This window comes from Thalassophryne amazonica, chromosome 7, assembly GCF_902500255.1.
Source record: "Thalassophryne amazonica chromosome 7, fThaAma1.1, whole genome shotgun sequence".
Classification (NCBI taxonomy): Eukaryota; Metazoa; Chordata; class Actinopteri; order Batrachoidiformes; family Batrachoididae; genus Thalassophryne; species Thalassophryne amazonica.
In genome coordinates, this window is record NC_047109.1 from 77,945,567 (window position 1) to 77,960,943 (window position 15,377).

The 15,377-nt window shown below is 42.1% G+C and overlaps 1 protein-coding gene and 1 long non-coding RNA gene across 2 annotated transcripts in view; one reads left to right on the forward strand and one right to left on the reverse strand.

Annotated features, from left to right (window-relative positions):
* Positions 1–774, reverse strand: part of LOC117514313 — a 19,693-nt gene extending 18,919 nt beyond the window's left edge. Inside the window, exon 1 of the long non-coding RNA XR_004561854.1 lies at positions 389–774. This is a non-coding gene — a long non-coding RNA (uncharacterized LOC117514313). The remainder of the gene's footprint in view (positions 1–388) is intronic.
* tmc4 (transmembrane channel-like 4) overlaps positions 1–15,197 on the forward strand; it is a 25,949-nt gene extending 10,752 nt beyond the window's left edge. The window contains exons 10-16 of the mRNA XM_034174696.1: positions 752–907; positions 11,552–11,649; positions 11,760–11,943; positions 12,032–12,162; positions 12,313–12,468; positions 12,584–12,662; positions 14,921–15,197. Coding sequence (XP_034030587.1) covers positions 752–907; positions 11,552–11,649; positions 11,760–11,943; positions 12,032–12,162; positions 12,313–12,468; positions 12,584–12,662; positions 14,921–15,013 — 897 coding nt within the window. The 3' untranslated portion in view covers positions 15,014–15,197. The remainder of the gene's footprint in view (positions 1–751; positions 908–11,551; positions 11,650–11,759; positions 11,944–12,031; positions 12,163–12,312; positions 12,469–12,583; positions 12,663–14,920) is intronic.
* The last annotated feature ends 180 nt before the right edge of the window (positions 15,198–15,377 follow it).

The window sequence follows — 15,377 nt, forward strand, 5'->3', positions numbered from 1 at the left end:
AATGGTGAAAATTCTGAGTGTAAGAAATACAGCTGCGTGTTCAGGTAGCCTGTACAAACAGTGTTGTGGGGAGTTTCAGCTGCACATTCGCACAGCCAGCTTAAAACAGCGTCATGGAGAGTTCCAGGTGCACGTTATAACCAGGTTAAAACAGCATCATGGAGAGTTGAGGTGCACCTTATAACCAGGTTAAAACAGGGTTGTGCTCCTGTACAGACAGCAGACTCCACACACGTCTGGATCCAAAATGCGACAGACTCTCTCAAAAGATTTATAGAGTTCAGGGCGAAGTGCCCATCGTCTCCTCCCGGTGCAGAGTTCACTGAACCAAATGTTGTGCACAATGCGCATTCACAGCTAATTTCATAGAAATTCCATAGCTCCTGACTTTTCCAAGCGTCTGCTCGGCAGGTCCACTGATCTGAATGAATACTGAACCATCACTTTCGAATGAATGGTCAGTAGGTTCATGATCTGATGTTGCAACATTCTTTTCACTCTGCTCATTCATCCTTTTGCTATTGTGTTTTCTCAGAGTGACATCACCATCCGACAAATGTGGTTAAATGCCCAGTTCGACTTTTTCCGGAAATGTACTTGCTGATTCGCCGATTGAGAAGTTTAAGTAGCTGTTGCATGGCACGTCAAGCAAAACGAGACAATCCTCAAACACACCTTACACCTTGAAATCAAGTCGTGTCTAATCTCTTTTACCAGTTCGGGGTATGAAGCGTGAATGCCGTGTTCACAGCTGAATGATTTCATAATCTCTGTGTTTAGAGCGGTGCTCCTGCGTCTGATGAGTCTGGCTGGTCTCTTCTTTACTTTGTGGAGTGAGATCACCTGTGACGGGGACAAAAATAAAGAAGAATGTAAATTGTGCCAGTACAACCATGACAGCTACCCGGTAATTATGTGAACCTTGTGTCTGTAAAACAATGTTCATTTTTAAACATTTGCAAAAGAGATAATGTTTCCATCTGTGTCTGTTTTGTTGGCATGTTAGTAAGTTAACTCAAAATCTGTTAAATTGTAGAAGAGAGGCTGCATAAAACCCACAGCCAGGAAATAAAAAAGATACTTTAAAAGTGAGACCACATATGTTGATATCACAGATTATAATGAAATGTCATGGAAGAAAAAAATTAGGCCTGTCCTGGATATGAAGAGGGCAGATATGCATGAAGGAGCAGAGCGAGCAACTTTAAAAACATGGTGTTGTGTAAATGATACTTTTTGTACAGTGTGCTTAAAATGTTGGATCTGGTCTTGACTGGAATGATTCTGTTCCATGAAGGACCTCCAAAAAGAGATGGAGGCACAAAATTTATTCCACAGGCTTATAAAAATTATTGTAATTTTGCCTCTGTACACCATAATGATGAAGTTGTAATGAAACAGTTGAGATGTGCTTGTAGACTTTGTACAGACAAAATTACAAAAATTGTGTGACTGTCCTGTTTGTACTTTCAGCCTTTCGATGTTGGTGGCAGCACCTCTGCATACAAAGGCTCAGTGCTGCTCATCTATAAATACTTGCTGTTGCATGTCTGTGCACAATAATTGTACTGCACACACACAAACAATTCTGTTTGCACTTTGGTCTTGCACAAGACATTGCGGAGATGTTGTGTACGTAAGTGTGAATAATGACTGCCAGACAAGAATGAGTCAGAGACACAAATAGACAGACAGACAAACACAGTCACCAGAAAATTCAGATAATTTGAAACGCCGCTCTGAAATGCAGAGCGGCGGGTTAACAATGTCCGCCACCGGTGCTGCTGCCCAACAGGGTGCCGGTGGAAATTGGGCTACTGCTGGGCGAAGACGACGAAGAAGAGGAGGAGAACATTCCCACAAACAGTGGGAGAAGAAGAAAACTAGAAGGGTGGAAATGAGAGTGGGGACTTTGAATATTGGCAGTATGACTGGTAAAGGGAGAGAGCTGGCTGATATGATGGAGAGGAGAAAGATAGACATTGTGTGTGCAAGAGACAAAGTGGAAGGGAAGTAAGAGCAGGAGCATTGGCAGTGGGTACAAGTTGTTGTACAATGGTGAGGACAGGAAGAGAAATGGTGTTGGGGTCATTTTAAAGGAAGAGTATGTTAAAAGTGTGTTGGAGGTTAAACAAGTGTCTGACAGGGTGATGAGTGTGAAGTTGGAAATTGAAGGGGTGATGATGAATATCATCAGTGCATATGCCCCACAGGTAGGTTGTGAGATGAAGGAGAAAGATTTCTGGAGTGTGTTAGGTGGTGGAGAGTGTGCCCAAGCATGAAAGAGTGGTGATAGGAGCGGACTTCAATTGGCATGTTGGTGAAGGGAACAGAGGTGATGAGGAAGTAATAGGTAGATATGGTATCAAGGATAGGAATGGGGAAGGACAGATGGTAGTTGATTTTGTAAAAAGGATGGAATGGCTGTGGTGAATACCTACTTTAAGAAAAGGGAGGAGCACAGGGTAACATATACAGTAGTGTTCAAAATAATAGTTGTGCTATGTGACTAAAAGATTAATCCAGGTTTGAGTATATTTCTTATTGTTACATGGGAAACAAGGTACCAGTAGATTCAGCAGATTCTCACAAATCCAACAAGACCAAGCATTCATGATATGCACACTCTTAAGGCTATGAAATTGGGCTATTAGTAAGAAAAGTAGAAAAGGGGGTGTTCACAATAATAGTAGTGTGGCATTCAGTCAGTGAGTTGGTCAATTTTGTGGAACAAACAGGTGTGAATCAGGTGTCCCCTATTTAAGGATGAAGCCAGCACCTGTTGAACATGCTTTTCTCTTTGAAAGCCTGAAGAAAATGGGACGTTCAAGACACTGTTCAGAAGAACAGCGTAGTTTGATTAAAAAGTTGATTGGAGAGGGGACAACTTATACGCAGGTGCAAAAAATTATAGGCTGTTCACCTAAAATGATCTCCAGTGCTTTAAAATGGACAAAAAAACAGAGACGTGTGGAAGAAAATGGAAAACAACCATCAAAATGGATAGAAGAATAACCAGAATGGCAAAGGCTCACCCATTGATCAGCTCCAGGATGATCAAAGACAGTCTGGAGTTACCTGTAAGTGCTGTGACAGTTAGAAGACGCCTGTGTGAAGCTAATTTATTTGCAAGAATCCCCCGCAAAGTCCCTCTGTTAAATAAAAGATGTGCAGAAGAGGTTACAATTTGCCAAAGAACACATCAACTGGCCTAAAGAGAAATGGAGGAATATTTTGTGGACTGATGAGAGTAAAATTGTTCTTTTTGGGTCCAAGGGCCGCAGAGTTTGTGAGACGACCCACAAACTCTGAATTCAAGCCACAGTTCACAGTAAAGACAGTGAAGCATGGTGGTGCAAGCATCATGATATGGGCATGTTTCTCCTACTATGGTGCTGGGCCTATATATCACATACCAGGTATCACGGATCAGTTTGGATATGTCAGAATACTTGAAGAGGTCATGTTGCCTTATGTTGAAGAGGACATGCCCTTGAAATGGGTGTTTCAACAAGACAATGACCCCAAGCACACTAGTAAATGAACACAATCTTGGTTCCAAGCCAACAAAATTAATGCCTCGCAGATGTGAAGAAATCATGAAAACTGTGGTTATACAACTAAATACTAGTTTAGTGATTCACAGGATTGCTAAAAACAGTATGAACATAATAGTTTTGAGTTTGTAGCGTCAACAGCAGATGCTACTATTATTGTGAACACCCCCTTTTCTACTTTTTTTTACCAATAGCCCAATTTCATAGCCTTAAGAGTGTGCATATCATGAATGCTTGGTCTTGTTGGATTTGTGAGAGAAGCACTGGTTGGAGGGGAAGCAATTTTGGTCAACTGGAAAAGTACTGCAGATGTGGTGAGGGAGACAGCTAGGACAGTACTGGATATGACATCTGGACAGTGGAAGGAAGACAAGGAGACTTGGTGGTGGACTGAAGAGATCCAGGAAAGCATAAGGAGAAAGAGGTTGGCGAAAAAGTTTTGGGATAGTCGGAGAGATGAAGAAAGTAGACTGGAGTACAAGGAGATGTGGCGTAAGGCGAAAAGAGAAGTGGCAAAAGCGAAGGAAAAGGCATATTGCAAGCTGTACAAGAAGTTAAATAGTAAGGAAGGAGAAAAGGACTTGTACCGATTGGCCAGACATAGGGACAGAGCTGGAAAGGATGTGCAGCAGGTTAGAGTGGTAAAAGATGCACATGGTAATGTGCTGACAAGTGAGGAGTGTGTGCTGAGAAGGTGGAGGGAATATTTTGAAGAGCCGATGAATAAAGAAAATGAGTGAGAGAAAAGGCTGGATGATGTGGTGAGAGTAAATCAGGAAGTACAAGAGATTAGTAAGGAAGAAGTGAGGGCTGCTATGAAGAGGATGAAGAGTGGAAAGGCAGTTGGTCAGATGACATTCCAGTGGAGGCATGGAAATGTCTAGGAGAGATGACAGTAGAGTTTCTAACCAGATTGTTTAATAAAATCTTGGAAAGTGAGAGGATGCCTGAGGAGTGGAGACGAAGTGTGCTGGTTCCTATTTTCAAGAACAAGGGTGATGTGCAGAGCTGCAGTAACTACAGAGGCATAAAGTTGATCAGCCACAGCATGAAGTTATGGGAAAGAGTAGTAGAAGCTAGGCTTAGAAAACAGATGCAGATCTGTGAGCAGCAATATGGTTTCATGCAGAGAAAGAGCACTACAGATGCAATGTTTGCTCTGAGAATACTGTTGAAGAAGTACAGAAAAGGCCAGAAAGACTTACATTGTGTCATGGGGATTTAGAAAAAGCTTATGATAGGGTGCCAAGAGAAGAGCTGTGGTATTGTATGAGGAAGTCTGGAGTGGCAGAAAAGTATGTTAGGGTAGTGCAGGACATGTACAAGAATAGCGTGACAGCGGCGAGATGCGCAGTTGGAATGACAGACTCATTCAAGGTGGAGGTGGGATTACACCAAGGATCGGCTCTGAGCCCTTTCTTGTTTGCAGTGGTGATGGACAGGTTGATGGATGAGATCAGACAGGAGTCTCCATGGACCATGATGTTTGCAGATGATATTGTGATCTGTAGTGAGAGTAGAGAGCAAGTTGAGTCTACTCTGGAGAGGTAGAGATATGCTTTGGAGAAAAGGGGAATGAAAGTCAGTAGAAGCAAGACTGAGTACACGAGTGTGAATGGGAGAGAGCCCAGTGGAATAGTGCAGTTACAAAGAGTAGAAGTGGCAAAAGTAGATGAGTTTAAATATTTGGGGTCAACTGTTCAAAGTAATGGAGAGTGTAGTAGAGAGGTGAAGAAGAGAGTGAAGGCAGGGTGGAGTGGGTGGAGAAAGGTGGCAGGAGTGATTTGTGACCGAAGAATATCAACAAGAGTGAAGGGGAAAGTTTACAAGACAGTAGTGAGACCAGCTATGTTGTACGGCTTAGAGACGGTGGCACTAACAAAAGACAGGAGGCAGAGCTGAAGATGTTGAGATTCTCTTTGGGAGTGACAAGAATGGACAAGATTAGGAATGAACATATCAGAGGGACAGCTCAGGTGGGATTGTTTGGAGACAAAGTCAGAGAGGCGAGATTGAGATGGTTTGGACATGTGCAGAGGAGGGACCCAGGGTATATAGGGAGAAGGATGCTGAGGATGGAGCCACCAGGCAGGAGGAGAAGAGAGAGGCCAAAGAGGAGGTTTATGGATGTGCTGAGGGAGGACATGCAGGTGGTTGGTGTGACAGAGGACGATACAGAGGACAGGGTGAGATGGAAACGATTGATCTGCTGTGGCGACCCCTAACGGGAACAGCCGAAAGACGAAGAAGATAACAAATAACACATTGCCCATGGGGATCCACAGGCTCTACATTGGGTTGTGTTTATAAATAGGTCGCTGACATTTTTCAAGGGTGGTAATAAACTGTGCAAAGTTTCTATAATGAGTTGGAATGGTGTGTAAGTCCAGAATGTTTTTAGAACCTTAGACCTCAACAGTTTTTAGAACAAGAACTCAACCCTTTTATTTCCTGTTAATTATGTAATTTTTAATGTTAATTTACTGTCTTGATGTATTTAGAAATTATTTAGGTTCTTGTTATCTTATACACACTATGATTATTATTATTATTTATTTTTTATTTTTTTACTTCCATTTTGTCAATTGATGTTTAAATGAACCACAGTGGAAATAAGTGTTTTCACTCTCTTGCGTCATCCATGTATTTTTAACGTATTTGCAATTATCTCAACTCAACTTTCAACTTTTTTTTTATATAGCGCCAAATCACAACAAACAGTTGCCCCAAGGCGCTTTATATTGTAAGGCAAGGCCATACAATAATTATGAAAAACCCCAACGGTCAAAACGACCCCCTGTGAGCAAGCACTTGGCAACAGTGGGAAGGAAAAACTCCCTCTTAACAGGAAGAAACCTCCAGCAGAACCAGGCTCAGGGAGGGGCAGTCTTCTGCTGAGACTGGTTGGGGCTGAGGGAAAGAACCAGGAAAAAGACATGCTGTGGAGGGGGGCAGAGATCGATCACTATGATTAAATGCGGAGTGATGCATACAGAGCAAAAAGAGAAAGAAACAGTGCATCATGGGAACCCCCCCACAGTCTACGTCTAAAGCAGCATAACCAAGGGATAGTACAGGGTCACCCGATCCAGCCCTAACTATAAGCCTTAGCGAAAAGGAAAGTTTTAAGCCTAATCTTAAAAGTAGAGAGGGTATCTGTCTCCCTGATCTGAATTGGGGAGCTGGTTCCACAGGAGAGGAGCCTGAAAGCTGAAGGCTCTGCCTCCCATTCTACTCTTACAAACCCTAGGAACTACAAGTAAGCCTGCAGTCTGAGAGCGAAGCGCTCTATTAGGGTGATATGGTACTACGAGGTCCCTAAGATAAGATGGGACCTGATTATTCAAAACCTTATAAGTAAGAAGAAGAATTTTAAATTCTATTCTAGAATTAACAGAAGCCAATGAAGAGAGGCCAACACGGGTGAGATATGCTCTCTCCTGCTAGTCCCCGTCAGTACTCTAGCTGCAGCATTTGAATTAACTGAAGGCTTTTTAGGGAACTTTTAGGACAACCTGATAATAAAGAATTACAATAGTCCAGCCTAGAGGAAATAAATGCATGAATTAGTTTTTCAGCATCACTCTGAGACAAGACCTTTCTGATTTTAGAGATATTGCGTAAATGCAAAAAGGCAGTCCTACATATTTGTTTAATATGCGCTTTGAATGACATATCCTGATCAAGAATGACTCCAAGATTTCTCACAGTATTACTAGAGGTCAGGGAAATGCCATCCAGAGTAAAGATCTGGTTAGACACCATGCTTCTAAGATTTGTGGGGCCAAGTACAATAACTTCAGTTTTATCTGAGTTTAAAAAGCAGGAAATTAGAGGTCATCCATGTCTTTATGTCTGTAAGACAATCCTGCAGTTTAGCTAATTGGTGTGTGTCCTCTGGCTTCATGGATAGATAAAGCTGGGTATCATCTGCGTAACAATGAAAATTTAAGCAATACCGTCTAATAATACTGCCTAAGGGAAGCATGTATAAAGTGAATAAATTGGTCCTAGCACAGAACCTTGTGGAACTCCATAATTAACTTTAGTCTGTGAAGAAGATTCCCCATTTACATGAACAAACTGTAATCTATTAGACAAATATGATTCAAACCACTGCTCCTGTTAGAGGTTGCCATAACAGATCAGTTGTTCCATCTCACCCTGTCCTCTGTATCCTCTGTCACACCAACTGCCTGCATGTCCTCCCTGATGACATAGACCTCCTCTTCAGAGCATCTTCAGCTCTGCCTCCTGTCTTTTGTGTTCGTGTTACTGTTTCTATCATAAATCCATCCTACCACCTTTCTCCACCCTGCCTGCACTCTGTTCTTCATCTCTCTTCCACACTTTCTGCTACTTTACATATTTGACCCCAAGTATTTAAATTAATTTACCATAACCACCTCTTACTCCTCCAACTGCACTATTCCACCAGGCTCCCTCCCATTCACACACATGTCCTCAGTCTTGCTATGACTGACTCATTCCTCTTTTCTCCAGAATATATCTCCACCTTCTCCAGGCTCATCTCGGCCTGCTCTCTACTCTTCTTACAGATGACAGTCCATGGACGCTTTTCTTTGACTTCGTCTGTCAACCTGTCCATCATCATTGCAAACAATGGCTCAGAGCCAGATCCTTGATGTAATCCCACATACAACCCCTGGCAATAATTATGGAATCACCGGCCTCGGAGGATGTTCATTCAGTTGTTTAATTTTGTAGAAAAAAAAGCAGATCACAGACATGACACAAAACTAAAGTCATTTCAAATGGCAACTTTCTGGCTTTAAGAAACACTATAAGAAATCAGGAAAAAAAATTGTGGCAGTCAGTAATGGTAACTTTTTTAGACCAAGCAGAGGGAAAAAAAATATGGACTCACTCAATTCTGAGGAATAAATTATGGAATCACCCTGTAAATTTTCATCCCCAAAACTAACACCTGCACCAAATCCGATCTGCTCGTTAGTCTGCTTCTAAAAAGGAGAGATCACACCTTGGAGAGCTGTTGCACCAAGTGGACTGACATGAATCATGGCTCCAACACGAGAGATGTCAATTGAAACAAAGGAGAGGATTATCAAACTCTTAAAAGAGGGTAAATCATCACGTAATGTTGCAAAAGATGTTGGTTGTTCACAGTCAGCTGTGTCTAAACTCTGGACCAAATACAAACAACATGAGAAGGTTGTTAAAGGCAAACATACTGGTAGACCAAGGAAGACATCAAAGCGTCAAGACAGAAAACTTAAAGCAATATGTCTCAAAATTGAAAATGCACAACAAAACAAATGAGGAACGAATGGGAGGAAACTGGAGTCAACGTCTGTGACCGAACTGTAAGAAACCGCCTAAAGGAAATGGGATTTACATACAGAAAAGCTAAACGAAAGCCATCATTAACACCTAAACAGAAAAAAACAAGGTTACAACGGGCTAAGGAAAAGCAATTGTGGACTGTGGATGACTGGATTAAAGTCATATTCAGTGATGAATCTCGAATCTGCATTGGGCAAGGTGATGATGCTGGAACTTTTGTTTGGTGCCGTTCCAATGAGATTTATAAAGATGACTGCCTGAAGAGAACATCTAAATTTCCACAGTCATTGATGATATGGGGCTGCATGTCAGGTAAAGGCACTGGGGAGATGGCTGTCATTACATCATCAATAAATGCACAAGTTTACGTTGATATTTTGGACACTTTTCTTATCCCATCAATTGAAAGGATGTTTGGGGATGATGAAATCATTTTTCAAGATGATAATGCATCTTGCCATAGAGCAAAAACTGTGAAAACATTCCTTGCAAAAAGACACATAGGGTCAATGTCATGGCCTGCAAATAGTCCGGATCTAATCCAATTGAAAATCTTTGGTGGAAGTTGAAGAAAATGGTCCACGATAAGACTTCAACCTGCAAAGCTGATCTGGCAACAGCAATCAGAGAAAGTTGGAGCCAGATTGATGAAGAGTACTGTTTGTCACTCATTAAGTCCATGCCTCAGAGACTGCAAGCTGTTATAAAAGCCAGAGGTGGTGCAACAAAATACTAGTGATGTGTTGGAGCATTCTTTTGTTTTTCATGATTAAAATAATTTTTTCCTCAGAATTGAATGATTCCATATTTTTTTCCCTCTGCTTGGTCTAAAAAAATAACCGTTACTGACTGCCACAGTTTCTTTTCCTGATTTCTTATAGTGTTTCTTAAAGCCAGAAAGTTGCCATTTGAAATGACTTTAGTTTTGTGTCATGTCTGTGATCTGCTTTTTTTCTACAAAATTAAACAACTGAATGAACATCCTCCGAGGCCGGTGATTCCATAATTTTTGCTAGGGGTTGTATGAAAATGAATGATGACAACATACACACAATGCAATACAACTTACTACACCTTAACTAAAGTTGCATGAAATATACAATGACATGGCTAAAATTCCTCTCTATTACCAGTGCGTAGAACGGGTAACTCCGCTAGTTTTAAGTACTTACATTGAGCTTGCTAAATACATTGAATTTACTAAATCATCTATATCTGTATAAGGAGTTGGTCCTTTGGTGCAGGACTCCGTCTGTTCACTGGTCTTATTGGTTGGACTGGGACAATACCAATGAAATGTCTTGTCCACAGACAGACAAGTAACCTGAAATACAAATCTGGAATTAAAGCCAGATGTATATCATGGTTGTCCACCTCCTATCCCACAGAGTCATCTGCTCTGTTATTGACTGAGAACATAAAATGTGGTTCTGTGCGAACTTGATGTTTGTTCAACTCTGTCCAAAAATGAACCACTTTATCCTTGACTAGGACACAACTTTTTCACCATTTGTAATTCATATTAGCTCCAAACAGTTTGAGTTAAACAGTTAGGACCTTGACTTTGACCTTTCAAGGTCAACAAAGGTTGAAGGCCATGTCATCAATAGAAAGGTGATGTGTAACTTCATAGGAATCACAGGTATATCTTTAAACAATTCCTCAAAACAGTCAGTCTAAATGAGTTTGACCTTTCAAGATCACTCAAGGTCAAAGATCATGTGTCCAACAGAAATGTGATGTATAGCTTCATCTTAGCGTGTAATAGTATCATAGGTACTTCAGCAACTCGTTTAAATAGACATTCTAAATGTCTCCTGTGTATAAGTGTATTTTTAACTTCACCTGTGCCCTTGAATTGGTCTCAAAATCAAATTATTTTGTCCTTGGTTGACCTTTAATCATTCTGCCAAGTTTGGTCCAAATTGGATGAAAACCTTTCCAGTTATTTTGCTCTCACATAGATGAATGGACAGGACCAAAAACAACATCCACACATGTCACAAGTCAATGACCAGAAGCAAGTCCAAAAAAGGGGCCAACAGAACAAACATATGTGGCTTGACAAGATTTCTTGAAACAAGTAATATACCATCAAAGTACCTCAAGGTCTTGTTCACGAGTGGAGATAAGCATGAGATCAACACACGGACTGGGCTGCATCTGACTTCCAGCAGACGCTGTACCAGATGCGGGCCATCATGATGAAGAAAAAGATGAGCCAGAAGGCGAAACTTGATTTACCAGTTGATTTACACCCATCCTCACCTATGGTCATGAGCGCTACAAACAGCCACAACACAACAACCATACGGTACAAGCAACACAAATATCGGACTTTTCCTGCGTGACTCTTCAATGTGTCACAAAATAATACAACACAAATATGTAGCTACCTTAAGAGTAAAATAATCAGTTAAGTAAATTAGCTCTGCTGAAGAGGTTAGAATGTGCGACAGCCCAGACATAGCAGAGCGCCGTAGTGCACTGAGTGGTCCATCAATGAAAGTTCTCCAGGCAGAAACCTCTTTTTGTATTGCTTGTGCTTCTGTTGTGTTGTGGAGCTTTGCAGTGCATCTCTACTTTTGCTACTTTTTTGGAGTAGACATGCTATCAACTTAAACTGTTGCATGTATATTTTTGTTGACTTTGTCTATCTTATTGATTAGTGCTGGGAAACACGTGTCGGGCAGGAGATGTACAAGCTAACACTGTTTGACCTCCTCATCAACATTGCTGTGCTCGTCCTGGTGGAGTTTCCACGCAGGTACAAAATGTACTTTTTGAAAGGTGACAACCTCCTCAAGAAGTGTTTTACTAAATAGGGAGGCTCTTATGAAATTGTCAACCTGAATTTGATGTGGTTGCATGTGGCAGGATGCTGGTGGACAACTGGGCGTGCAAGCTGGTTCAATGGTTTGGTCGGCAGGAGTTCTTGGTTCCCTCCAATGTGCTTGCCCTTGTTTATGGACAGACAGTGGTTTGGGCGGGGACTCTTTTTTGTCCTCTACTGCCACTCATCAACACCTTCAAGTTTGTGATCCTCTTCTACTGCAAGAAGGTGCCGATGTGGCTGAAACACAGCCCTTGTCCAGGTTTATCACCCTATCATGGTCTTTATTGTCCATACTGTTTTTTTTTCTCTCCAGATCACACTGTTTCAGAACTGCCAGCCAGCACTGAAGACATTTCGCTCCACCACCTCTGCTTTCTTTTTCCTCATGGTACTTCTGTTCGGCTGGGGCCTGGCCTTAGTAGTTATGATTTACAGTATGGCTGAGTGAGTGTGAAACGACACATCTGCAGTGACACATGATTTGTAGTTCTGCATTGGTTTTTTGACAGGCAGTGATATTCTGTAGATTCTGAAGAAAACACGCCTGTAACGTTGTGTTGAATTGGTGAAATCTGTTTTCCGTCTGTGTCCTAGAATCCAGCCCTCTATGGGGTGTGGGCCATTCCGCTTCCTCCCCACCATGTGGACGATTGTTCCAAAGTCCTTCTACAACCTTTCTAAAGTCTCACAGGAGTTCCTTTTCTTCATTGGCTCCCAGGCATTTTCCATACCTCTGTTCATTTTATCTTGGTGAGGAAATGTGTCCATAACTCTGATATAACAAACCTAAATATACAAATTCTGTTATACACTCGATTTATGTTGTATGTATGATGTATAATCACTACTCATTTCTACCTGGTAGCGTGGTGATGTGTTACTTCATAGCCTTAGCATCTGTCTACGGGAACAGTGTTGACCTGCTAAGAGCTCAGCTTAAATCGGTAAGCTATTATTTAGTTTTGGCTTCTTCTTCTTCTTTGTTTTTTTGGCTCTTCCCATTAGGGGTTGCCACAGCAGATCATTTGTTTCCATCTCACCCTGTCCTCTGTCACACCAACCACCTGCATGTCCTCCCTCAGCACATCCATAAACCTCCTCTTTGGCCTCCCTCTTCTCCTGCCTGGTGGCTCCATCCTCAGCATCCTTCTCCCTATATACCCTGGGTCCCTCCTCTGCATATGTCCTCTCTGACTTTGTCTCCAAACCGTCCCACCTGAGCTGTCCCTCTGATATGTTCATTCCTAATCTTGTTCATTCTCGTCACTCCCAAAGAGAACCTCAACATCTTCAGCTCTGCCACCTCTAGCTCTGCCTCCTGTCTTTTTGTTAGTGCCACCGTCTCTAAACCGTACAACATAGCTGGGCTCACTACTGTCTTGTAAACTTCCCCTTTACTCTTGCTGATATTCTTTGGTCACAAATCTCTCCTGCCACCTTTCTCTACCCACTCCACCCTGCCTGCACTCTCTTCTTCACCTCTCTACCACACTCTCCATTACTTTGAACAGTTGACCCCAAATATTAAACTCATCCACTTTCACCACTTCTACTCCTTGTAACTACGCTATTCCACTGGGCTCCCTCACATTCACACACATATACTCTGTCTTGCTTCTACTGACTTTCATTCCCCTGCTCTCCAGAGCATATCTCCACCTCTCCAGACTAGACTCAACTTGCTCTCTACTCTCACTGCAGATCACAATGTCATCTGCAAACATCACAGTCCATGGGGACTCCTGTCTGATCTCATCCGTCAACCTGTCCTTCACCACTGTGAACAAGAAAGGACTCAAAGCTGATCCTTGGTGTAATCCCACCTCCACCTTGAATGAGTCTGTCATTCCTACTGCGCATCTCACCGCTGTCACGCTATTCTTGTACATGTCCTGCACTACCCTAACATACTTCTCTGCCACTCCAGACTTCCTCATACAATACCACAGCTCGTCTCTTGGCACCCTGTCATAAGCTTTTTCTAAGTCCACAAACACACAGTGTAACTCTTTCTGGCCTTCTCTGTACTTCTCCAACAGTATTCTCAGAGCAAACATTGCATCTGTAGTGCTCTTTGCATGAAACCATATTGCTGCTCACAGATCACCTGTTTTCTAAGCCTAGCTTCTACTACTCTTTCCCATAACTTCTTGCTGTGGCTGATCAACTTTATGCCTCTGTAGTTACTGCAGCTCTGCACATCACCCTTATTCTTAAAAATAGGAACCAGCACACTTCGTCTCCACTCCTCAGGCATCCTTTCACTTTCCAAGATTTTATTAAACAATCTGGTTAGAAACTCCACTGCCATCTCTCCTAGACATTTCCATGGCTCCACTGGAATGTCATCTGGACCAACTGCCTTTTCACTCTTCATCCTCTTCATAGCAGCCCTCACTTCTTCCTTACTAATCTCTTGTACTTCCTGAATTACTCTCACCACATCATCCAGCCTTTTCTCTCGCTCATTTTCTTCATTCATCAGCTCCTCAAAATATTCCCTCCACCTTCTCAGCACACACTCCTCACTTGTCAGCACATTACCATATGCATCTTTTACCACCCTAACCTGCTGCACATCCTTTCCAGCTCTGTCCCTTTGTCTGGCCAATCGGTACAAGTCCTTTTCTCCTTCCTTACTATTCAACTTCTTGTACAGCTTGCAATATGCCTTTTCCTTTGCTTTTGCCACTTCTGTTTTCGCCTTACGCCGCATCTCCTTGTACTCCTGTCTACTTTCTTCAACTCTCCAACTATCCCAAAACTTATTTGCCAATCTCTTTCTCCTTATGCTTTCCTGGACCTCTTCATTCCACCACCAAGTCTCCTTGTCTTCCTTCCACTGTCCAGATGTCATACCCAGTACTGTCCTAGCTGTCTCCCTCACCACATCTGCAGTACTTTTCCAATTGTCCAAAATTGCTTCCCCTCCAACCAGTGCTTCTCTCACCTGCTCGCTAAATTTCACACAACAATCTTCCTCCTTCAGCTTCCACCATCCGATCCTTTGTTGAGCTCTCATTCTCTTCTTCTTCTTTACCTCTAAAGTCATCCTACAAACAACCATCCTATGCTGTCTAACGACACTCTTACTATTTATTATCTATTATTTAGTTTTAGCATTTACAGTAAATGTGATCATGGCCTACTTTGGTTGGCATTCATTAGTACTAATGTAGTGGTGGTGGTCTTTTGACAATAGGAGGGCCGTGACAAGCAGTTTCTGGTGAAACAGATTGAGAAGTTGAGTCGGCAGCATCAGATCTCCATACACCACTCAGGATCACGCTGCTGATCTGCAATAAATGAAGCTTTACCACCATTTATAAGGACTTCATTGGTACCAGTTCAATGCGGCTGTTGCTAAATCTCTTCTCCTGTTTCTTTACTTTGAAAGACAATGTCATGTACCTTCATTAGCTTGTCCCTCTTCAGTTAACAAGTTTTAATCCACCATTAATAGATGACTTTAATTGGGCACCGCAGTCTCGTTGGAGGGCGGGCGCTAAAGGGGTAAAATATGATGCATATGATGTAATTTCTCTACTTCCGGGGACAGAAACACAGCATTTTCTTTGAGATTTTGGGCATATTACACGCAAACAAAGTGAAAATACAAAGAAAAAGTGATGACGCTGTGGAAAGTGGACATGTGTAGC